Below are 24,336 nucleotides of genomic sequence, written 5' to 3' on the forward strand. Positions count from 1 at the left end.
TCTTGAAGGAGAGTAGATCCAAGAGGTTGATGAATACATTTATTTGGGCCAGGAAGTCAACATGCACCATGATTAGAAAGGCGAATTGTCATGCAGAAAAAAAGCTGGATGGTGCGCATTCAATGACATCAAGGACATCCTCCAAGGAAAGATCAGCAAAACAACTTGTGCAAATCCTTTAACTCGACTGTGCTTCCAACGATGTTATATGGCAGCGAAACATGGTCGCTGACAAAGATTGAAGAACATCAATTGTCTGTCACACAGAGGGTGATGGAACGAACATTTTTGGGTATTTTGCTCCATGATTACATCCCCAACTAAATAATTAGGCAGCAGTCTGGAGTGCGAGATGTTGTTGTCGAAAGCAGGCTCAGCAAAATGCGGTGGGCGGGATATGTGGCCCAACTCAGCGACAACAGATGGACTGCAGCTATATCCGAGTGGTATCCGCGAGAACAGAAATGGCCATGCGGTCAGCCTCCAAAGAGGTGGAATGATTTCCTAACAAAGAGATATGGACAAGCATGGCGAAGGATGGCCAGAGCGAGAGAAGATTGGAAGACGTGTTGTGATCGGTTCAGTCTCAACTGATGAAGGACCGACAGTCTACACAGTGTACGCAGGTTCGTGAAATCTGGTCTTTTGTGTGCTTTTACCCTATACTATACAAATTTCACAGGGGAGACCAGTGCTTCTCAAATTGGGGTCCTGATCCAAAAGGGAGTTGAAGGAAGGTTGCAAGGTTATTTTAAGGGGGTTGCGGTATTGCCACCCTTACTTCTGTGCTGCCTTTAGAGTTGGGTGGCCAGAGAGCGGTGGTTGTTGGCTGGATGCCTAGCTCTGAAGGCGGCTCCCCACCAACAGAAGCTCAGAAGTAAGGATGGCAAGGTATGGTATTGCCACCCTTACTTCTGCTCTGCTGCCTTCAGAGCTGGGCAGCTGGAGAATGGCGGCTGCTGACTGAGGGCTCAGCTTTGCAAGCAGCAGAGCAGAAGTAAGGGTGGCAATACCATACCTTGCCATCCTTACTCCTGCGCTGCTGCTGATGGTGGCTCTGCCTTCAGAGATAGACTCCCAGCCAGCAGCTGCCACTCTCCAGCCGCCCAGCTCTGCCATCAGCTCTGCCATCAGCTCTGCCATCAGCCGCCCAGCGCTGCCATCAGCAGCAGTGCAGAAGTAAGGGTAGCTTACTGCAACCCCCCCACAATAACCTTGCGATCCCCCCACCCCTGCACTACTCCTTTTTGGATCAAGACCCTTACAATTACAACACCATGAAATTTCAGATTTAAAAACGTGAAATCGTGAAATTTATGACATTTAAAATCCTATGACCTTGAAATCGACCAAAATGGACCATGAATTTGGTAGGGCCCTATTTATGCTCCATGATGTTTAATAGTGGAGGCTGGTAGCCTCTGAAAATGGAAAGGCAAACCTGATATGCCTCCTCTCAGATAGTCTGGTGGGAAGCTCCCATAGAAACATAGATGAAGTTTATCTCCCATCTGCTTTCAATAGTACTGTTTTCTCTTGGTGGTGATCCCCTCTCTTTTGCAATCCAATCAGGTTAGATTCTGCCTCGCCTACTTGCCCTGGCCAAGTTGCCTTTGTGGTTTGTTTGTTTGTTTTTAGCTAGACCTGTGCAAAAGGTTCACAAGAAAATCTGAAACTTGCTTGATATTGTCTTTCATTGGAACATGCCGGGGAAAAGGTCATTAACATTTACGGACTTTGCAGGTGAACATGGATCCAGCCAGGGTATTCCTTGGCTGGCTTATGGTTTTGCATAGTAATTTGCAATCAAAATGCAGAGCTTCACATGACTTTGACTTGAGAACGGACAAAACTCAATGATCTGGCAAAATTCTGCTTTGAGATTTTGGGTTTGTTTAAAATTTCGGGGTGCAGATACAAAGCAACATTGAAAGAAATGTTGCCCGATGTCAGGAATAAGGCCCTGTATCTGCACCTGCACGGTCTCCTAGCAGCCTAATGAGCACAGCTGCGTTGCATCAACCAGACCCCTGATGCAATGCCCCGTCTCATTAGCTGAGCAAGCTAGCAGGTTTGCTCTTAAGCCCAGCACCAGTTTGCTGGCTGCTTAAACTATTTGTCTGTGGATGTGATAGTGTCTGTATCTACTTATTGAATCCCAGACCTCTTCCAGGTAATCTGGTTCTGACTCTTGGCTCTAATTCCTGATTTCTACTCTGAGCCTTGGCTGTGGTATCTGGCCTTTGACTCTGGTTCTGATGCTGGGGCTCCTATTCCTGGCTACTGACTCCTGCTTTAATGAGTAGGCATATCTACCCATCTACTAAATTGTTGATAACTCTAGTTTTATCCACTTCAGTGCTGTCTAAGGGCCTGGGCTAAAGTCTCTTGAAGCCACTGAAAAGATTCCTCCTGATTTCATTAGATTTTTTTTGGATCAGGCTGTATGGTACATAGTGCAAAACACCAGTGCAATGCTGTCCCTACGTAGCTGGTGTATTTCAGTTGATAATCATTTTCCTATGCAGTGCTGGTACTTTAAAAAAAAAAACCAACAACAACATTGGCCTAGCCACAGTGGCAGAACAGATGCTCCAGTGGAACACAGAAATGAAGTGTAGAAACAAGAAAAAATGAGCATGATCTGTGTCTAGCTGATATGAGCAATTGTAAGTAGATACAAACAATGCATTTATAGATCCTAATAGTAAAGGGCAAACCTTGACTCTCCCGCCACATACTCCCCCATGGAGATCCTGGCCCCAGCAGTACTGATGCAGAGTTACTGTTTGGAGAGGGTTGGAGGAGAAGACTTTAGGATCCTGCAGAGGGGCTTCCTCTGTGCTGGCTTGCAGTGTTTAGGGGTAGCAGAGAAGCTGAGTTGAGGCTGGGGATCTGTGATTATGCAGATCCCACATGCACACACAAAGCAGGAGTTCAGGAACTGTGGGTACAATTGAGCTTCAAGACTGCAGTAGAAGGTGCAAAGCAGCTCCATGAGCAGGGGGAGAGGATTCTTTTCCTCTCAGCCTCAAAGATCTCCCCCAGTGCAGGCTGGCTGCTTGGTCTGTGCACTGGTGATCAGATTGGAACCTTATTCACTACAGTTGCTTTGTTATGGAGAAACTGGACAAGAAATATGTTATCTATTATAGCTATCAAGCTGTGATTTTTCTGTATCACTCTAAAAAAATAATAAAGAGCTAAAAGTCTAATTACCAACCAACAGCGTTATCCTGATTACCAGTTTCTTACCTTGTTCTGAGGAAGTCACTGACAGGTGGCCCCTCTCTAAACATGCTGTCTGCTGGTGGCTCTTCCTTGATGTAAAATGTGATCCTTATGAGACCTTTGTGCAACATTAATTCCAAGCAGTTAACAATCACATCCTAGCTCCAAGAAAGCATCTTCATTGTATTACAGTTGAATCATTTGTGAAGCAAAAGAGCAGAAAGCCATTTGGCTTGGAAATGTTTAATATCGGAGTGACTGGAATAGGATCCAAATTCTTAGTACAGCTATCTAATTGGAGATTGCATCATCTCAGGCAAGGAGCATGTCACAAAAGATTTTTGTCGTAATGCTCATGGCTGGTCTTTTGAGGCAGGTTTATATACAGACAGTAGATGTCTCAAGTCTCCTTCTGTTGGTAAAAATCCAGACCTTTGATTCTAATTATAAATTAGTTTGTGTGTGTTTAGGAGATGATACTCTGCAAACATCTGGTCATTCCTTTCTGGGGGAGTTCTCCTCTTTACCCAACACTGAAAATAAAAAATCTCCACCATTTCTCAAAAGATGCTTCTGTTTATGCCATTGGATTCCTAATTCCTTTCTATACCACAGCAATATCTGATCATTTTCAAGGTCAAGTGACGCATCAACTCAGTCCAAGTTCTTTCTCCTGATGTAGAAAAAGGGGAATAAAGACAACCCAGGGAATTATAGACCAGTCATCTTAACTCTGGTACCTGGAAAGATAATAGTTTATTTGCTCTATCAAGTTGTAAGCGCCTAGAAGATAAAGTGATAAGTAACAGTCAACATGGACTTGTCAAGAACAAATCATGTCAAAATAATCTAATATCCCACTTTGACAGGGTAACGAGCCGTGTGGATAAGGAGGAAACAGATGTTATGTTCTTGTCTACCAGTCTCATTGTGACTGCTACTAAGGACACATGGTGCATTCAAAGACTATTGTATCAACTTTATAAATGTTTATATGTATTGTTATGGAATAGTGATTGTATTCCTGACTCAGTGGGGGAATTACAGGGTTTCCTGCAGGAACTAAAATGACTGGGGTGGAAGGAGGTAATTAATGCAAATGCCTAGGCAGTAACAAGTATGGAGAAGTCCCACGGGAAATTGCATATCATGATTTGACCAGGTCCAAGAAGACTGACAAACAAAACTGTAAACTATATAAAGTGATCTCCTGGAGAGAGGGTATTTTCATCAGAACAAGAACTGACCTGAGACTGTGACCCAGAGACAGGCCCTGTAGTACTCTGAAGCCAGCCTGGACTCCAGGGTGATACTTGGTAAGCCAGACATGCATAGAAGCTGCTTCTTTTCAAGATACTGTCCTCTTAAATATTTTTGTTCTGAATAAATAATACTTTGTTTTATGAAGGCTGGTTGGACACTTATTAACCCTGTCACTACCCCTGCCAGAACAGGACTGTAGGTGCTGAACTAGACTTGCTGAGATAATCACAGTGAACTGCAGGAATCCGCAGCCTAAATCCTCACTGTGTAAGAACTGAATTGTGGAATCCTCCCATCTGCTCCCCAAGAAAGGTGACAGCTACAGGCCTCAGACCTGGGCGGGGGTGTGTCCTTAAAGAGACTGGATGGGGTGAAAGGTGTAATTTCCTCAGGAACTGCGATAATATAACTTATTGTCTTGTCACCCCCCAACATCCACACTTTGCCATGCAGTCAGCTTTCCTCTGCCACTTGTCTTCCATCTCTTTAAAGCCTAGTTTCATAATATAGCATCTGAATTAATAATGTGAGATGACATTGTCCAAAAAAAAAAAAAAAAGCAAACTTTAATGCAGCTATTAAACAGCAGCACCTGCCTCCCCTAGAGCTGGCAACAGGTAGCACCACCTCTCCAAAGGACACCTTTTCACTTACTATTCTTCTGTTTTTTGTCAAACTAAACCCACCTGTAACCCAACTAGTGGGGGAGGGGGAGTCCATTACTGTTATAGTACAGTGTGACCTTATCAATACACAATCTATCCAAAACCAAGCACTCAGAGAGTGTGGCCTACAAAAACCATGACACTGGCTTAAAACTAATGATTTTTTAAAATAATACGTTTGGGGTCTCTATCTGTTTTCTGGGATTTGAGCCTTTAGAGTTTGTTTTCCAGCTTTTCTCTGCTACTATAAAGATTGGAAACTTTTTTTTTATGGAAGCCAAGATTCCACATAATGACATGATTCCAAGAACTGGGGCTTTAAGAAGAAAACATTGCCTTGGTATCAGTCAGGTGAATTGTATTAGGAATCAGTTTGGCTGCAGTCAATTTGTGTTTAAACATGATTGAAAAATCAGTCAAGGACAAGCCAAAGGGCTTGTCTACAAAGGAAAATTGACCAGAATCTCTCTACTGTAACTACATGATCCTGATCACCGTAGTGTCTGAGAACCTCACAATCTTTAGGGTTTATCTTCACAACACCCCTATAAGGTTAAATACAATTTACCCCCATTTTACAGGTGGGGCACAGAAAGGCTACATGACTTGCCCAAGATTACACAGAGAATCTATGGTAGAGTAGGGAATTGAACCCAGATCCCTATCATCCCAGACTAGTGCCCTAACCAGTGGACAGCGTGCCTCAGGAATAAGCTATTCTGCAATAGCTGTTCTACAATAGCTTGCCCCGTGGACACAATTCTGGAATAAAAGTCACTTTATTCTGGAATAATTAGTGTATTGTCTGAGCAACAGAAAAATGATAGAAGGATAGCAAGTGCCAGACTGGCTCAGACTCATGGTTCATTTCATCCAGTATCCTGTCTCTGACCACATGTTTCATAGGAAAGTGCAAGAAAGCTCCTAATCCTAGCTGGAGAGGGTTTAAACCCTGAAGCACATGGTTTAATATCCTTTCCAAAACTTTTGTTAGCATTAACTATTTAATTGTGGATATTCATCTTAGCCACAAAAATGTCGTCTCTTTTCAAGTCTTCCTAGGGTTTTGGTCTCAACAACATCCTGTGACAGAGTTCTACATTTTAGTTACACATTGTGTGAAAAAGTATTTCCTTGTATCAACTTTGAATTCAATCTTTTAATTTCATTGAATGTCCCTTTGTTCTGGTGTTGTGAGAAAGAAGCTCCCAAACTACCATCTCTTTTCTATTCACTATTTTACACACTTTTATTCTGTCCCCAGAGGTGAAAGTGGGCTGGTACGGTGTACTGGTAAGAAAGCAATGGCAGCGCTTTAAGTACTGTACCGGCAGAGCCACTGATGGCGAGAGGGCAAAAGGGGGAGCTACCCTGGGGCCTGGTGATTTAAAAGGGCCCGGGGTTCCCAGTAGTGGCCCTTTAAATCGCTGCCAGAGCCCCAGGGGGCACAGGCTGGGCAGCACGGAAGGGCTGCCTGGTGGAGTCTGGCCCCAGCCCCGCCCCTTCTGCTCACAGCCCCGCCCTTTCTGTGGGCCCAGAGCTGACCCCCGTCCCAGGAGCCTGATCACCCCGAGTACCTGTGAGTCCATGTACATTGGCCAAACTGGACAGTCTCTACACAAAAGAATCAATGTACACAAATCTGACATCAGGAATCATAACATTCAAAAACCCATAGGCGAACACTTCAACCTCTCTGGTCACTCAGTAACAGACTTAAAAGTGGCAATTTTGCAACAGAAAAGCTTCAAAAACAGACTCCAACGAGAAACTGCTGAACTGGAATTAATTTGCAAACTAGATACCATTAACTTGTGCTTGAATAGAGACTGGGAGTGGCTGGGACATTACACAAATCGAATCTCTTTCCCTATGTTAAGTATCCTCACACCTTCTTGTCAACTGTCTGAAATAGGCCATCTTGATTATCAATACAAAAGTTTTTTTTCTCCTGCTGATACTAGCTCATCTTAATTAATTAGCCTCTCAGAGTTGGTATGGCAACTTACACCTTTTCATGTTCTCTGTATGCATATATCTATTTATCGTCTCACGATATGTTCCATTCTATGCATCGGATGAAGTGGGCTGTAGCCCAGGGAAGTTTATGCTCTAATAAATGTGCTAGTCTCTGGGGTGCCACAAGGACGCCTGTTCTTTTTGCGACTGCAGACTAACACGGCTGCTACTCTGAAATTATCTCAGCCTACCCCAAAGGTTCAAAACCCAGAAGACAAATTAAAAAGAAGCTAAAATTAATAACTAAAGTTAACTGGCGCGCATGACTTTTTGGTGCCTTGTTTGCGAAGGCTGGGGGTTGCCAGCCCTGGTCCTCAGGCTGTCTCTTCTGGACTAGGAGACGCCAAGGCAGCCCGCACAGGAACGGCAGCAGCATGAGCGCGCCTGGCGAATGCAGCGCACGCCACTCACTACTTCCCTTCGCAGCAGCCGTCTCGTGTTGCCGTAACACAAGATGGCCGCTCCCATCCCAATCCTAAGCCAAGATGGCGCCCCGAAACATTCTGTACGGACAGCCTCAGTCGCCATCTCATATTTTGTCACAAGCGGGAACGTCTAAACTGGGTGATGCACAGGACCCCTAGTCCCACCCCTTGCCGCCCTCAATGCCTACAGATCCCGCCCCTTACTAGAAGTTACTGTTACCTCATCGGTCATCACAAGACTCCAATTCCCAGCAAGCCCCACACCTTGAGCTGCTATTGGCCGGGAGGGGCCGGAAGTGGTTGGGCTACGGAAGGTCAGAGATTAGAGGGGAGGCCGGTCGCCTGCAGGAGTGGAAGAGAAGCCGGTCCTTGCTGAAGTCTGTTGGGGACGGGGTACCGGCCGTGTCTCTCGCTCTAGGGCTGCTCTCATGGGGCGGGGAGGCCTGAGCTCGGGGCAAGTGGGCGGGAATGCTGACCTGGGGGTGCCTGGGACTCGGGGGTAGGGGGTGTGAGTGAGGGGAATGCTGACCTAGGGGTGCTGGGGGGCGCGAAGTGGGTGATACGCTGATCTGGGGGTGTTTGGGGGGATGGCATGTGGGGGAATGCTGACCTGGGGGCGCCAGGGACGCGGGGGCAGGGAGGGAGATAAGTGTGGGGCTGCTGCACCAATGGGTCTGTGTGAACATATGATCAGGAAGATAGAGAAGAGCCTGGGTGAGGGATGCTGTGCCAAGTGGCAGGGGAGAATGGGTGGGGAAGCCTGGCTCGGGTGGAGCCCTATGTGGTGATGCTGTCTAGGAGCTTGGCAGGCATCCAGGAGATGGTGATGCTGTGAGAGAGGAGGGGCAAGTGACTGCTGTGTGTGCAAGGGAGTTGTCACAATGCAGTGATGAGCTAGGGCCCACTCTCTGAACACTTACTCCCAGGCATAACTTTACCTGTTGGAGTGGTTGTGTAGATTCCACTGGGAAGCACTCCTGTGAGTAAAGTTGTTCACATGTGTGAGCGTTCACAAGATTGAGTTGAACAAGTGAAAGCCATTTAAATGCTGTGCTGAATTCAGTTCCTTGTCTGTAAAATGAGATAACTGTTTACCTCAGAGATGGGCCATGTGAGGGTAAACTAAAATGTATGAAGTACTTAGAGATCTTATGATTGTGTGCTGTAAGTACTGAGGATTATTATTTCTCCCTTATTTTCAAAAGCTTAACCCTTCAGGAGATCTCAAGATGGAAGAAACTGGAGAATCCAGTCCACCTGAAGAATTGCTCCATGGCTTAAAGCTTTCTGATCAGAAGTCATCAGAGAACACCAGTCCTTTGACAGCTGGTTCCAAAGATGCACATCTTCCAAGAAGCCTGGACCGGGGAGATCTTCATTCCTCTGCCCAAGAGGCTAGAGCAGCAGATGAGTGTTTTCATGACTGTAATGAGTCCTTTGAGGTAAAGGAACCAGGAATAGAACAGGAGAGAGACGACAGTGAGGATCCCATAGGGAAACAGACAGAATTAGATGAAGAATACCTATTAGAACTGGAAAAAAATATGCCAGAGGAAGAAAAACAGGTAACTTTTTATTGAGATTACATTCGAATTTTTTAACTTGTTAATATCTGTTTTAAACATATTTTTTCTTTTTGATCCTTGTTTTTTGTTTTTGTTTTTTATACATTTAATCCAGTGTGCAAATGAAGTTTATGGACACTATCTTTAATGCTACTAAACTTTTAAAAAGAAACTGGCAAGTTAAAATTCACTTTTTTTTTTTATCTATCACTAAGAATACCCTAAAGGGATGATGTCAAGCCCCCCTCCAAAAAATCAGATTTCTGTGTACATTTTTTACCTACTTTTGGTATAAGTAACAACTTAGATTATAACAGAGAGACTGTGGGGGGAGAGGAGGGCAATCTCTTCTGGGTCCCCGTCCCCCCCGCCATTTTATTTTGTGCATCTGACAGCACTTTCACTGTTTTCTCCCTGTTTAGACAGTTAACCCCTGATCAGCGACAGGGTGGAGAAAAGCACCATGCAAAATAAGATAACGTGGTTATAAAACTAAAATCTGGCATAGGGATTCAGAACAGTTTTAATACCTTCTAGCAGATTTCTTAAAGCAAGTTCTCAGTTAGATTTAAAGTTGACTGAATCCCTTCTAATTATTAAAATTAGGTTGGGGGTGGGGGGAGTGGAACCACTTTGCACTATTTATGCTGCTTGCTTACATGCATTTCATTCATCTTGGATAATGGAAATAGACTAATCAGTTTCTATTTGGTTCTCATTCCCTAGTACCATACAGCAGTGGTTTGAATTGCTTTTTCTTCTGGGAAATTTTTAATTAAAAAAAAATCCAGTGAATGGGCTTCTATTAATATTAACTTGAAAAATCTTTGTTTTTAAAAGTTAAGGTTCAACTAACAATATTCATTTCAGTAACGTGATGAGATTTTTGCTAAAAATGATACTGCTCTAAGAGTTTAAATATTTCTAAAGGATTTAGGAGTCAAGTTATCTAATATACTTTAATAATTTCATGAGCCACTTTTTTTGCTGTTTGAAAAAATGAAGACTGAAAAATAAAATTGCTTTATGAGCACTCTGATTCTTTGGTTTTGACGTGCTAGGACATATAGCCTTTCTTTCTGTTAGCTTATTATGTAGCCTGGTTACACCATTCCAGAAATGATTAATTTGTAAGCCTACTGTAAAATAGTTAAAATTTTCTCAAAGTACTGATTCATGCTTTTCAAATCTGATTAGACTGTCTAGTTAGGGAGCTAATTTTAATAGCGCTTCTCAGCAATGTCTCAGTTTTTCTGTATAGTAATCCACTATTTAAAACTTGGGAAGCGCGTGATTCTGATTCATTTTAATTTGTGTAAAAAGGCTCCTTCAGCAGACTTATTTTTACAACTTTCTAGGTATATGCAGCATTCTTACAGATGTAAGAAGACACTGTTCTTTGTCCAAAGTATGTTTACAATCTAAATTACAGTTAACATGCTGAATAACAGATCATGGTTAATGTCAAAGTTGCTCAATGAGGAGGCACAACAGATTACAAGGGAAGGGGCTACTACTCTTGAGAGAGCATTATTTTACAGGGGAAGGAGGTTGTGTAACTTTTTTTTTTTTTCCGATGGAGAGAGATCAATATAAGTGATCAGGTATAAGAGTGAAAATGAATATGCAGGGTTGAACAGAAAACTCAAAGTAAATTTTGAGAAGAGGTTTGAAGGAGGAGAATGAGATTGTTTGGCATGCAAGAAGAGGAAGGTATGGAGTTGTGTGAAACTGCAAGAGAAGGATGTACATTAGTACTATGAATATTGTCTGGATTAGGATGTGGATGCTGTTATACAACAAAGTTTATCTTACAGATAAATATTGAAGGGTTTTGTAATTGGGGTGTTTATTTTTTGGAGTGTTTTTGTTTTTTGGTTTTTTTGTTTTAAGCAGCAAGCTGCTTCTTTCTTAGTTGGCACCACAGGTTTTGATCTATGCCTGGCCCTGTCTTCTTTTCAGAACTAAATTGAATACCAATGTGCGCCCCCCAAAAAAAGTGTGTTGGGGTGGGGGAGGATGGTCTTGCCAAGGTCCTGATTGTATTCTGCTGTTTATTACTGTAAGTGGAAAATGATGGTGAAAAATATGTACAGTTGAGGGCAACTGAACACAGAGCTGAGTGAGCAACCAAGTCATTGTTAGTTCATTTTTGGTGACATTTTACTGATTTAATTGAAATATGGCAAAAATATAATAAATCCCCTTATTCTTAATTTGCCTTCATATTGTACATATGTCATTACATGAGATCCTTGGGGCAGGGAGACAGCTCTGGTGGATAGAGCACTGGAATGAGACTCAGTAGACCCGGATTCTGTTCCCACTTCTGCCACTGGCCTGCTGGGTGACTTTGCATGATTCTTTTCCCCTCTTTGTGCCTCAGTTTTCCAATTTGTAAAATGGGGATAACAATACTTGTCTTTTTTGTAAAACACTTCGAGATCTACTGGTAAGAAGTGCAAGATCTAGGCAGTGGTGATATATTTTTACTAGGGCTGTCAAGATTAAAAAAATTAATTGCGATAATCACAGTATTTAGTAATTGAATACTATCTATTTAAATATTTTTGGATGTTTTCAAATATATTGACTTCAATTACAAACAGAATACAAAGTATACAGTGCTCACTTCATATTTATTTTTTATTACAAGTATTTGCACTGTATATAAAAAAAAAGTATTTTTTCAATTCACCTTATACAAGTACTGTAGTGAAATCTCTCTCATGAGAGTTGAACTTACAAATGTAGAATTATGTACCAAAAAACTGCATTCAAAAGCAAAACAATGTAAAATTTTAGAGCCTGCAAGTCCACTTAGTCCTACTTCTTTTTCAGCCAATCGCTCAGACAAACAAGTTTGTTTACATTTGCAGAAGCGTTAATGCTGCCCACTTATTGTTTACAATGTCACCTGAAAGTGCTGAGAATGCCAGTTGTAGCTGGAGTCGCAAGATATTTACGTGCCAGATGCGCTAAAGATTCATATGTTCCTTTATGCTTCAACCACCATTCCATGCTGATGATGGGTTCTGCTCAATAACAATCCAAAGAAGTGTGGACTGACGCATGTTCATTTTCATTTTCTGAGTCAGATGTCAACAGCAGAAGGTTGATTTTTCTTTTTTGGTGGTTCGGGTTCTGTAGTTTCCACATCGGAGTGTTGCTCTTTTAAGACATCTGAAAGCATGCTCCACACCTCATCTCTCTCAAATTTTGGAAGGCGTTTCAGATTCTTAAACTTTGCATCGAGTGCAGTTTTTGGACAGCAGTATTACAGAATATGCTATTGCTTTGGTCAAATGGGAGAAAATATTGATCACAGAAGTCCACAATTCAAATTGATTTACCCTATAGCAGTGGTCACTTCCTTTATTGGAGAACACCTGTGCTGCTATTTCTCCAGGCAGTTGATCTTGGGAAAAGGGCTGGATTTTCTAATTTAGGTGTGCCTTAGAAAATCTACCCTTAAGTGTGGCAAGCAAGGCTTGGGGAGAAATATGATGAAGTAAATGATTTTGTTGATTAAAATAGGGCACTAAATACTATGTACATTTTATGGGGGAGGGTGGTTATATTTCACAAAGATGAAGAAATATAAATTGTATTAATACTATTTTGTCAGTGCTAAGTCATTAAACATAGCCCATAGCAGGTTACTGTCACTACTTGTTTGTTTTTTTCAGCATTCCTAGATGACTTATTTAGTCTATTTTTTTTCTGTTTTCTTTTCTTTTTCCCCACTTCTCTGGAAAGTACAGTTTCTACCAGCTTGAGACACTCGGCACACAAAAGTAAGAAACTTAGTCTATAACTCTTGTATGCTGATGTGAGGTGGCTGCTGTGCTCCCTTTTGAAAATCTACTTTACAGCTCTGAGAGTTTGCTTCATCACCACGGTATTTCATGCTAACTGGCACTCTGATTGTCTCTGTCAACAGAGAAGCCAAGGATTTAATGGGCATGATGGAGACTGAGCTTATCCTCTCATGCTTGGATTGTGAGCAGCACATCCAGGAGATGACCAGTGATAGGGCTGCGAGAAGATACTTAATATATCTGTTCTGTTAATAAACAGAGGGCACATGCCTCCACAGTTGTCAGCGTAACAATTCTTATTGCTGATAACTGCAGTAAATCTTGGGATTGACCTGACTGCCATACTCCTAAGGTGAAACAGATGCTTGGATTTGTGATGTAGCAATGACTTTATAAGACTGCAGGGGGAAGCAGACAGCTGCTAAATACTGATTTACAATCAGGAAATGGAATTTGAGGCTGAGAAATTTATATTTCCTTAACAACATAAGTGACTTTTTTATACTCTTTGGTGATAGAACCTCATTCAGTGTAAGCAATTGCTACTTAGTGACTTTACCAGAGAGTATATTTTCACGTTGTACGAATAGCCTCAGAGAGAAAAGAGGGAGAGCACATGCTCTTCTTGTGCCTTTGGCAAAAATGGATCCAAGTATAGTATACTACTAAGGCTAAATCAATCCATCAAATAAAATCTATAAGAAAAAGCCAGAGGAGTTGAGTGGGGGGGAGTGTTGCTGAGTGGGGAGTATTGTAGGCTAGCAGTACAGGTGTCTGTTAACTGTGACAGCTGAATGATGAATGTAGAGATTTAGCTGCTTATGCATTTTTATAAAGCTGATCACTTGCAGAATAAAGAGTAAAGAAGCATAGATTGTTTTCTTTCAATAGCAAATTAGCTTACTTTAACTTTTGATATATATATTTTTTTTCTTGACAAAGTAGCGGAGTTCATATGAGACACTCCGATGGTCTTTCTGTTGGGCTTGTACTCTGTTGTCAGGAGGCCAAGATGACTTTTTCCCCATTACTCTGGGTTAGTCTTTAATCTTCAGTCTCTCTTGCTGATTGCCAGACCAATTTACCCTAACTATCGTAACTACATTTTCAGTTCCAATTTTCATAAACCTCTCTTAATCAGGGTCTTTCTTTGCCCTTACTTAACATTAAGGATCACTTGATTAGTTTGTGAGAAGTAACCGCATTTAACTTAATATCTTCAGTAGGCTTTTTCTTTTAAATTTCAGTCAGTTCATGCATCCAAAAAGCAAATTTCTGACCCTGGTGTATTATTATCCTGGCTCATAATTTCCCTGTTCATAGGCTTTTACGGGGTAGAAAATGGACCTTTGGATTTCTCTCTTATAAATAGCACCACATAATGAAGTGTAAGGCAGAACAGTTATACTTGATTCAGTGAACATATTAATAAAGCCTCAGGGAAAACAAGGTGCCACCCCCTTCCTAATAGAGCATTCTGAAAGTCCATTCTGACCCACTTCTGTCACTGATTGAAGAACAGGCAATCTGCCCTGCAGCTACTTAAATCTCACTCTGAAAATAAGGCAGTGGGGTGACATTCTGCAAAATTTGTCCCAAGGACAAGTCACTTAAAATTTTTTTCCACTTATAATGGAAATAAAATTGGTGGGTCACAAAACAGTTCTGATATAATCACAGTGATGACCAGTCACTTTGCAGTTGTTACTCATCTGAGCTAGAAGTACAGTGTAAAAAGCAGGAAGCTTACAGCTTCATCTTTTCCAATAGGGTTGTCCCCTCCTAACAGTGAGGGTTAGTCAAACACCGCTAGCTTGTTACATACTGGTACCTGAATATTTTGTTCACTGTTGTAAAATCTGTTTGTTTTTGTTTTGTTCTCCGCAAGAAGCATGTACGGTAGAGAATATACATTTCTCTTCTATGCAGCATCCAGACATCAGGAAATGACCTTGAAAGTGCTGCTGTTCCATTAGCATTCCCCTAAGACTGGGCTCAGCCTTCAAATGTAGCTGTCTAAATAGGCCAGCCAACTCCTGAATGTAGAAAAGGCATTTATACACTTATATGCCAATTTACTTTATTTAAGTGCCCAAATGTTCTCCTTGCCTTCATGCTGGAGTGCTGCATAAGGCCTTGTCTATAACTGGCTTTTCTCCATTATGGACCTTTGAAAGACAATGGAGGTATTTGCTCATAATCCAATGCCTGTAGTATCTCACCATGCATGGGGTTTGTCAATGGTAGAGTAGATCATTGGGGAGAACACTTCATCCAGTGATGAGTGGATAAGCTGGGTTTTTTTGGTACCTGAACTTGTATCCAAAGGTTCAGAACAAGAGAACTTATTTGTGATGTGAAAACTGTGTGGCATTCCCCTAAATCTGCTCTGTGAAAACTGTTGTGGTTTCTGGATTATCATGGTGGTGTCTGTGGTTGGGAGAACTATTTTCCCAGGGTAAAGCAGACAGTAGAAAGAACCCCTCTCTTTGTATTGAATTTGGGTTTGCTTCTTGGCACAAATGTGAAACGATGCAGCTCTCCACACCGACTACTATATTTAGCTGTTTCCAAGGAGATGTTCTGTGTGATATTGATAATTGCATTAATCCTTGATTTACACAATCTGTATGGAAGGAAACTGCTCCTTTCCCCAGTGTTGGCTTTTTAATCACTCAATGAGCTGTAATTTATAAGCTTTAAATTTGAATGCTCCATGTGTGCACGTGCACATGAGTGAGAAATCAATGGTCAAAATGATCACTTGCCACAGAAATAATAAGGAGCTGCACTTTCTCTTGAATCTTAAGTCCCTTGTACTCTTACCCTATGATATTTTGTTTTTATTTCCATGAGCTATATTTGTGTGCCAAGTATTCCTTAGTGATCATTTGGTGACGGCTTGGTGACATCCTTCTCTATTTGCAGTGTTAGCTAAAGGCATTCATGCCAACATCACTTATGCCAGCAGTGCTGTTAAGATATTCATGGTTGAAAACACACTCCTGCAATTTTCACTATCTAATGGAACCTTCTTCCAGCCTTTGGGTTTGATGGTTGGTTGTTTAGTCATCTGTGAGCAATGCTAAGAGATCCAGCAAGGAGAAGATGTGTGTCTCTTCCCTTAATAAGCCCATTTATTTGTGCCAGTGACCCGTTTTTCAGCCTCTAGCTGCTCGTAGTGCCTGACATCTACATTATTTTCACTAGAGGAAAAAAGAATGTTCTGTTAACCAATCCTTCTGCATAATAAATCTATTCCAAAACAACATCCTCACATTTGAACTAGTCTGTTGTGTCTGCTGCATTGGAAGTGCACTTTTTGCATCCCATCAATATTAGACCCTCCTCATCAGGCTTCACAGCCAGCTGATTATAAACTTCTTGGACAGGATGTCTCAAATAATAACTTGCAGGACTTCACTGTCTAGACATATCTTATGTAGCCAGTTTGAATGGAATGAAATTAAATGGCATTGGAAAGGTTCTATTGTCCCAAAAGAGGAAGCAAACAGTAAATGCCAAAATGCAAACATTAATTAAAAAAAGTCCCTTGTGTATATTTTAGTTTATAAATCAGAGCTCTTTATGCCCCTATCCAGTGTGATGATACACCCAGTATGTATAATAATAAATTAACTGTTTACAGACAACACCTTTGTAGCTGTCAGATTCTCCTGGTTACTTTTCATTCTGATTTTCTTTCATAGTAATGCAGAACTGTAGCTGACCCACTTGTTCATTTCAGTTAAATCCTGTGAGACACTGTGAAATTCTCTGATCTGTTGCAGAAAAGAAGAAAGGAGAGCACAACGTTAAAGGAGAAAGGAAATGAGCAGTTTAAGAAAGGAGGTGGGTTAATGTTATTTTAACATAATAAATTCTGAAATTAGACATTGTGGCAAACCTTAAGATAGATTATATTTTTCCATCACCCCTGAGTCTCTCTTCCCCTCCCACAAAACGATCAGCAACCCAAGAGGAGGAGGGGGATCTAATTGACAACAATAAATGCTAGAGAAGTACTTGGTGCAATGCACACCAAAGGAAAGTATCATTAATATACTTATTAGAGTAATGATCCCACAGAAATGGATACTTGCCAACAATTAGATGGTGGTTTGCTTCCAAGACAGCTCACTAGAGAGAGCTTTCTGTACCGGATGATTGAAACTTTGTGACATAATGTGTAATGAAAACTTATTGCTGGAATACACAGGAGGGGGGAAAAACCAACCTGCTGTGTCCTTTACTTTTTGAAAATCTGACAGTGATTAATAACAGGTATCTCCTTCCTTCACTTGCCCCCTTGCTGTATTAAGCTTGGATATGGGTGTATCTTCAAGGCATGATCTAGAGAAGAACTGTTCTTTAAAGAGGTTTAGCATCTCTCATCATGTCAGGATTCCTCTCTAGGCTCTGAGAGGAGGTGCTGATGTCATGTCATGATTTTTCAGATCCGTTATGGGCTGGCTTCAACTAAGGAAAAACATTTCTTTTTATTTTGAGACTTTGCTTCACTTTTTAACTTCAAAGAAAGTGCAAAGTTTGGAAGTAAGGCATATGAATTAAAATCTGCACAACAGTGGCACAAGTCTAGAGATTGTAGTACTGGGACCAGGTCTTGGCATTTTAACATAGCTAGTATTCCAATAGAGGTGGTGGTTTAAAATGACAAAACTATTGTCATTGGTATGTATGCAAATTCAGCAGGACACTTTTTCTGAGAGCAGCTGACTGAGTCTTGCTTTTGGTGTAAAACTGATGTTGCTTCAGATATTGAGGAATATGTTTCCAGAGAGTTTATGCTATGTGGCTCTCACTAATTCTACTGGCAAATGCAATGAATGTTGTTGTTTTTTCTCTTCAATCTTCAGAATATGGGGAAGCAGAAGACTCCTACACAAAAGCTGTACAGGTTTGCCCAGCCTGCTACCAAAAAGACAGGTCTGTTTTGTTTTCAAACAGAGCTGCTGCAAGAATGAAACAGGTGAATGTACTTTCAGAGTATTGTGAATATATACAATAGTCAATGAATGAGCTTGAAGGAATTAAGTCATAGATTCCAGGTTTTATTATTCACTTCTTTTTTTTTTTTTTTTTTGGTCCATCTCAGTAGAAATACTGGTGGAGATTTGGGGCAGGTGGTATGGGCACTTCTATCCATGCTGTGGTTCTCAACCTGCAGCCCAGGTAACACGTTGTAAATAGGTTGAGAACCACTGGTATAGTATATAGAAGTACAATATTTACATTCCAATTGATTTATTTTATGGTTCTATGCTAAAAATAAGAAAGCTAGCCATTTTTTAGTAAGGATATGCTGTGACACTTTTGTATTTTTATGTCTGATTTTGTAAGCAAGAAGTTTTTAAGTGAGGTTAAACATGGGGGTACGCAAGACAAATCAGATGCCTGAAAGGGGTACAGTAGTCTGGAAAGGTTGAGGGCCACTGCTCTATCCCCTGCTTAGTCACTATGGGGTAGCTGTCCAGATACTACCAGAATGCACTGTACACTCTTAAGCAGCATGGTAGGTGTGGAGACACAAACATAACTGTTGGCAGAAAATCTGTTGTGGGGAACCAAATCAACTGTATAATTTGTAACTAGTCAAGGGAACTGTGCCTCTATCCAGTTTTTAAAAAATCCATTAGAAGTTTTGGTGTGGGTATGATGGTCTTCATCACAATAAATGTGCGGCCAAAATTGCTGCAGAACTGTGGTGAAAAAGAGGGTAATGGAGATGAGTGAGGAGCCAGCCAGGAAAACTCCTTAGTGCCTTATCTTGCTCCCATTTAGGCCTGTGAGAATTATGCCATAGAATCATAGAATATCAGGGTTGGAAGGGACCTCAGGAGGTCATCTAGTCCAACCCCCTGCTCAAAGCAGGACCAATCCCCAATTAAATCATCCCAGCCAGGGCTTTGTCAAGCCTGACCTTAAAAACTCCTAAGGAAGGAGACTCCACCACTTTCCTAGGTAACGCATTCCAGTGTTTCATCATCCCCCTAGTGAAAAAGTTTTTTCCTAATATCCAACCTAAACCTCCCCCACTGCAACTTGAGACCATTACTCCTTGTCCTGTCCTCTTCTACCACTGAGAATAGTCTAGAACCATCCTCTCTGGAACCACCTCTCAGGTAGTTGAAAGCAGCTATCAAATCCCCCCTCATTCTTCTCTTCTGCAGACTAAACAATCCCAGTTCCCTCAGCCTCTCCTCATAAGTCATGTGTTCCAGACCCCTAATCATTTTTGTTGCCCTTCGCTGGGCTCTCTCCAATTTATCCACATCCTTCTTGTAGTGTGGGGCCCAAAACTGGACACAGTACTCCAGATGAGGCCTCACCAATGCCGAATAGAGGGGGATGATCACGTCCCTCGATCTGCTCACTATGCCCCTGCTTATACATCCCAAAATGCCATTGGCCTTCTTGGCAACAGGGGCACACTGCTGACTCATATCCAGCTTCTCGTCCACTGTCACCCCTAGGTCCTTTTCCGCAGAACTGCTGCCTAGCCATTCGGTCCCTAGTCTGTAGCTGTGCATTGGGTTCTTCCGTCCTAAGTGCAGGACCCTGCACTTATCCTTATTGAACCTCATCAGATTTCTTTTGGCCCAATCCTCCATTGACCTACCTCGGTGGGAACTGGTGCAGGACGTAACAGTGAGCATTCAGCAATACTTCCGTGCTCCACAGGGAAGTAGTGGGTCTAAATTAATTGTCTAAGGCACATGAATACCATGTGTCATAGAAAAGCTTGTACAATTTTCAACACTGTTCCTATTCAGGGCATGTATATGTTGCCAAATAACCTCTGACTGCTTAACAAACAGAATCAAGAATTTAGGAAGTAGGAAGCAATTTCTCCTTCTGTTGCTTTTTAAATGTATTCGGAATAGAGACACATTCCCCCCCGACCCCCAGTTATTTACAACACCTGAAGAAAACTTGCATGACTGTCCAACATGCAGGGATCGAATTGGGGATAGAAAACATTGTGGCAGTCTCTAATATTCAAGTACTCTGTCGTATATCTGAAATTAAGTGCCAGAAAGTCAGCTGAGCATTTTTGCTCAAGTAGAATCACCTAGACTACTTTTATACTACCAGACTATTAAAGCAGAGAATAAAATGAGATTCTCTCTAGCAGCTGCTGCAATGGCCTCTCCAACATGAACCTGCTGTCTGAGCATATTTATAAAAGACAAAATTATCCTCACAATCCAGATGTTAAAAATCCATGTCACTGGAGAACTAATCCAGTAATTGCCAAAGTATACAAGGAGAATAAAATGAGTTGGATAAAACAGTTAGTATGATGTCTCCTTATTAGGGTTGCCAACTTTCTAATGGCACTAAACTGAACTCCCCGTCCCACCCCTTCTCTGAAGCCCCATCCCTGCTTACTGCATGCCCCCTCCATCTGTTGCTTGCTCTTCCCCCCACCCTCACTCACAGAAGGTTGGGGTGTAGAAGCGGGGTGAAGGCTCTGTCTGGGGTGGGGCCGGGGATCAGAGGTTTGGGGTGCAGGTGGGGGCTTCGGGTAGGGGGTTGGGGTTCAGGGTGCGGGCTCCCGGCGGCACTTACCGCAGCTCCCAGGAAGCGACCGCCAGGTCCCTGCAGCCCCTAGGTGCATGGGCGGCCAGGAAGGCTCCGCATGCTGCCCCCACGCCCACAGACGCTACCCCCGCAGCTCCCATAAGTCGTGGTTCCCAGCCAATGGGCCCTGCACTTTAACAGCACTTGGGGCGACAGCAGGGTGCAGAGCCTCCCTGGTCACCCATGTGCCTAGGGGCCGCAAGGACCTGGCGGCTGCTTCTGGGAGCCATGCAGAGCTAGATGGAGGGTTCCACGACCACCACTCCCAAGAGAAGGAGGCGGGTGGTGGTTGTTGGGGGTCTCTCTCCTCCGGGGGACTGAGTCATCTACCTGCTGCCCTGACCGGGAAAACCGAGAAGTCTGCTGCTTGCCGGGGGCTAAGATTCGCGATGTGACAGAGAGACTGCCGAGACTCATCAAGCCCTCGGATCGCTACCCCTTCCTGCTTCTCCACGTGGGCACCAATGATACTGCCAAGAATGACCTTGAGCGGATCACCGCGGACTACGTGGCTCTGGGAAGAAGGATAAAGGAGTTTGAGGCGCAAGTGGTGGTCTCGTCCATCCTCCCCGTGGAAGAAAAAGGCCTGGGTAGGGACCGTCGAATCGTGGAAGTCAACGAATGGCTACGCAGGTGGTATCAGAGAGAAGGCTTTGGATTCTTTGACTATGGGATGGTGTTCTATGAAGGAGGAGTGCTGGGCAGAGACGGGCTCCACCTTACGAAGAGAGGGAAGAGCATCTTTGCGAGCAGGCTGGCTAACCTAGAGCTATTCCCAGAAGACTGTGGCGGGCGCCAGACACGTCACCGCCAAGAAGTGGCAGCTGCAAGAAGCGCCGCCGCCAATAAACAGCAACGCTTCTTGGTGGCGGGGTGTCCTGCAAGTGCACAAAAATGCCCCGGCGGGCGCCATGGCGCCCACGGGCACTGCATTGGGGACCCCCTGATCTAGACTGAGTTGGGAGTATGGGGGAAGTGTTGGCCTATGGCTTCAGCACTAATCCCTCAAGCAACTAGACCAGATCCCAGAAGGTGGGGAGATGTGTGGTAGACACTTAAGGCTGAGTCACTCATGCAGGCCTCTACTCAGCTGTTGCACGCTGCCTTGTGTGAGCTGCTGAGCGCAAATTAGATGAGTATGCAGTCACATGACTGACACCAGCCGCTGACTGTTAAGATAGAGATATTCAGGCCTGTCTGTAAAGGCCTATACTCTAAGAATTTAGGTGTATTCTTATCACTTGGCTAGTTATAGAGGTATAAAAGAGAATCAAATCACTGTCTGCTGGGGCCTTCTCTTACTGTGACAGTCTGAGGCCCTGTGCTTAGGCTAAGATCTTTGGCTAAACAGCAGAGGCAGCCATAAGCTGGGAAGGGAACGGTCACATCCTCACATTCCAAACTAGTCACATTGAAATAAGGTGCTATTGGGCTGTTAGGAATACAGTCCTGTCCTGATAATGCCTGTCGCCTCCAGAAAAAGGGAAGTGCCTAGAAAATGTAAAAGGAAACTTAGTTTGATAGCATCCTGTCTGGCAAGAACTCACTTATCAATAACTGGGATGTGAAATCCTCATTTCAGTGTTTGTTCTATCACTGTAGTCCCCATTTCCCTATTGTTTGTCTGCATAATATCTGTCTGATTCTGTGATTGTTTCTGTCTGCTGTATAATTAATTTTGCTGGGTGTAAACTAATTAAGGTGGTGGGATATAATTGGCTAAATAATCATGTTACAATGTGTTAGGATTGGTTAGTTAAATTTCAGTAAAATGATTGGTTAAGGTATAGCTAAGCAGAACTCAAGTTTTACTATATAGTCTGCAGTCAATCAGGAAGTGAGTGAGGGTGTGGGGGGGAAATTGGAATCATGTTTAGCTAAAGGGGCAAATGGGAACAGGGACACAGGTACGCCTCTGTGGTGTCAGAGCTGGGAAGGGGGACACTAAGGAAGGAAACTGGAATCATGCTTGCTGGAAGTTCACCCCAATAAACATCAAATTGTTTGCACCTTTGGACTTCGGGTATTGTTGCTCTCTGTTCATGTGAGAAGGACCGGGGAAGTAAGTGGGTGAAGGAATAAGCCCCCTAACACTGTCATGGAAAGCTGGCCTCTTTCTGGTTTAGACATCTCTAGCATATTACTAATGTAATTTAAGGCTTTTAATGGGTCTCTACAAATGTATTCGTTTCCAACTGGCACCTATAAATATGTATTCAGTTATCTGACTAGAAATGGTGTAAACAAACCTAACATTATTGATTTTTGTTTTAGGACAAGACAGAAGCTGCCCTAAGTGACTGCAGCAAAGGTATGATCCTTTTTCCTGATTCTGCAAGTGCTGCTGTTGCGCAGTGACATTGGTGCAGAAATCATGCCACTCAGTAGGGCTGCAATTTTTGGCAAGGCAACTTTAATAAAATAAAATAACAAACAAATAAACCCTCAGAGGGAGGTCATGGTGATAGGGGCAGGTATCTTGGATTAACTTTATATAATGGTTGTCAGGCTTTTGCTACCTGAAATATCTTATTTCACCATTGCAAATAAGAATGGTGTTTGCAGTGTGATAGTAGCAAAATCTTTATTACAGAAGCTGCCCTTTCTCCTGCCCCATCTCTTATAAACCCAACCCAGCTCTCCAAATTTCAAGAGTTTTAACCTTGAAGTGCAAGGAATTATATGTGGTCCCTTGAAATTAAAGGCACCAAATCCCTTTGTCTAAGTCTTTTACATTATTGCTGACCTCATGCTCTCTGATTCCCATGCTGCCTAGTTTTAACTCTGCAGCTCTGGATGAAATCTGTTCAGCAGTGTACTGTTGCATCCACCCACTCACCCACATGTAAATCCCCAGATGTCTGGTCTTGGATGTGTGTTATACTCTTTATAACAGCTGGGACAAAAGTCCAGCCTTACCAAATGGAGAACTAATTCAGTGGCTGAGTGCTATCACTACTTATACAGTAAGCATTTTTTAGTAAGCGTTACTAGTATTCTTGCCTTTTTGAAAGTAGCAAAATTTAGCTGGCTTGTACCTCTTTGCTTTCTTTGACTTCCTGGGGTGTGTGGTTTTTGGGGGGGGTTTTTTGGCGGTGTTTTTTTTTTTTTATGCTTCTGCTAATTTTGTACTGGCTGAAAGGAAATCAATCAGCTGTGCAGCGTTACAAGATTTAAACTTTACCATCATTTGACAGTCTCTAGGGGCTTGGCTCACAAGCTGCAATGCAACACTTAGAGCATAGCAATGCAATTCACACCGACCTGCATCTTGCTGACTGCAGCATTGTCCTTGTCCCTCTATAAAGAAGAAACAAGCTGTTTTGGCTAGAATATTTTGGGCTGCATTGCTTGCATTAAGAATTTATTTTCATTTTTTTTTTAAAGGTGCTTTTTCCTATATTGAAAACTGGGTGGAGGAATGTCTTGAGAGCTTGTTTATTAGCAGGTGACTGTTGTACAGAAGCAAACTGTTTAGCATTCAGTCCCAGCTGCACCAGTAATCATGGTTGTGTCTGTCAAGAGAATAAGGAGATGAAAAAGCATACATTGAATCTACGTGCTTCTTTGTAATTTCTAGAAACAGTCTAACCATTCATTTATAGGCACTGAACCAGTTTTAATCTGTTATCAGTGTAGATTCAGAAGCACTTCAGTGGAGTTACTTTTGACTTACACCATTAGATGAAGATAAATTCAACCTCTGCATCTCTTTCTAAAAGTGATATCCTTTTATCTTCTA

At 42.5% G+C, this 24,336-nt stretch overlaps 1 protein-coding gene across 5 annotated transcripts in view; it reads left to right on the plus strand.

Annotated features, from left to right (window-relative positions):
• Window positions 1-7,876: 7,876 nt before the first annotated feature.
• Window positions 7,877-24,336, plus strand: part of TTC1 (tetratricopeptide repeat domain 1) — a 65,921-nt gene continuing 49,461 nt past the window's right edge. For 3 of the 5 annotated variants that reach the window (XM_073355871.1, XM_073355867.1, XM_073355872.1), the window contains exons 1-5: window positions 7,877-7,980; window positions 8,809-9,168; window positions 16,781-16,841; window positions 17,867-17,979; window positions 22,869-22,905. In XM_073355871.1, coding sequence (XP_073211972.1) covers window positions 8,833-9,168; window positions 16,781-16,841; window positions 17,867-17,979; window positions 22,869-22,905 — 547 coding nt within the window. In that variant the 5' untranslated portion in view covers window positions 7,877-7,980; window positions 8,809-8,832. Of the gene's footprint in view, window positions 8,058-8,808; window positions 9,169-16,780; window positions 16,842-17,866; window positions 17,980-22,868; window positions 22,906-24,336 lie in introns of all 5 variants that reach the window. The other 2 variants (XM_073355868.1, XM_073355870.1) reach the window with 2 other exon arrangements.

This window comes from Lepidochelys kempii, chromosome 8 (assembly GCF_965140265.1).
Source record: "Lepidochelys kempii isolate rLepKem1 chromosome 8, rLepKem1.hap2, whole genome shotgun sequence".
Lineage (NCBI taxonomy): Eukaryota > Metazoa > Chordata > Testudines > Cheloniidae > Lepidochelys > Lepidochelys kempii.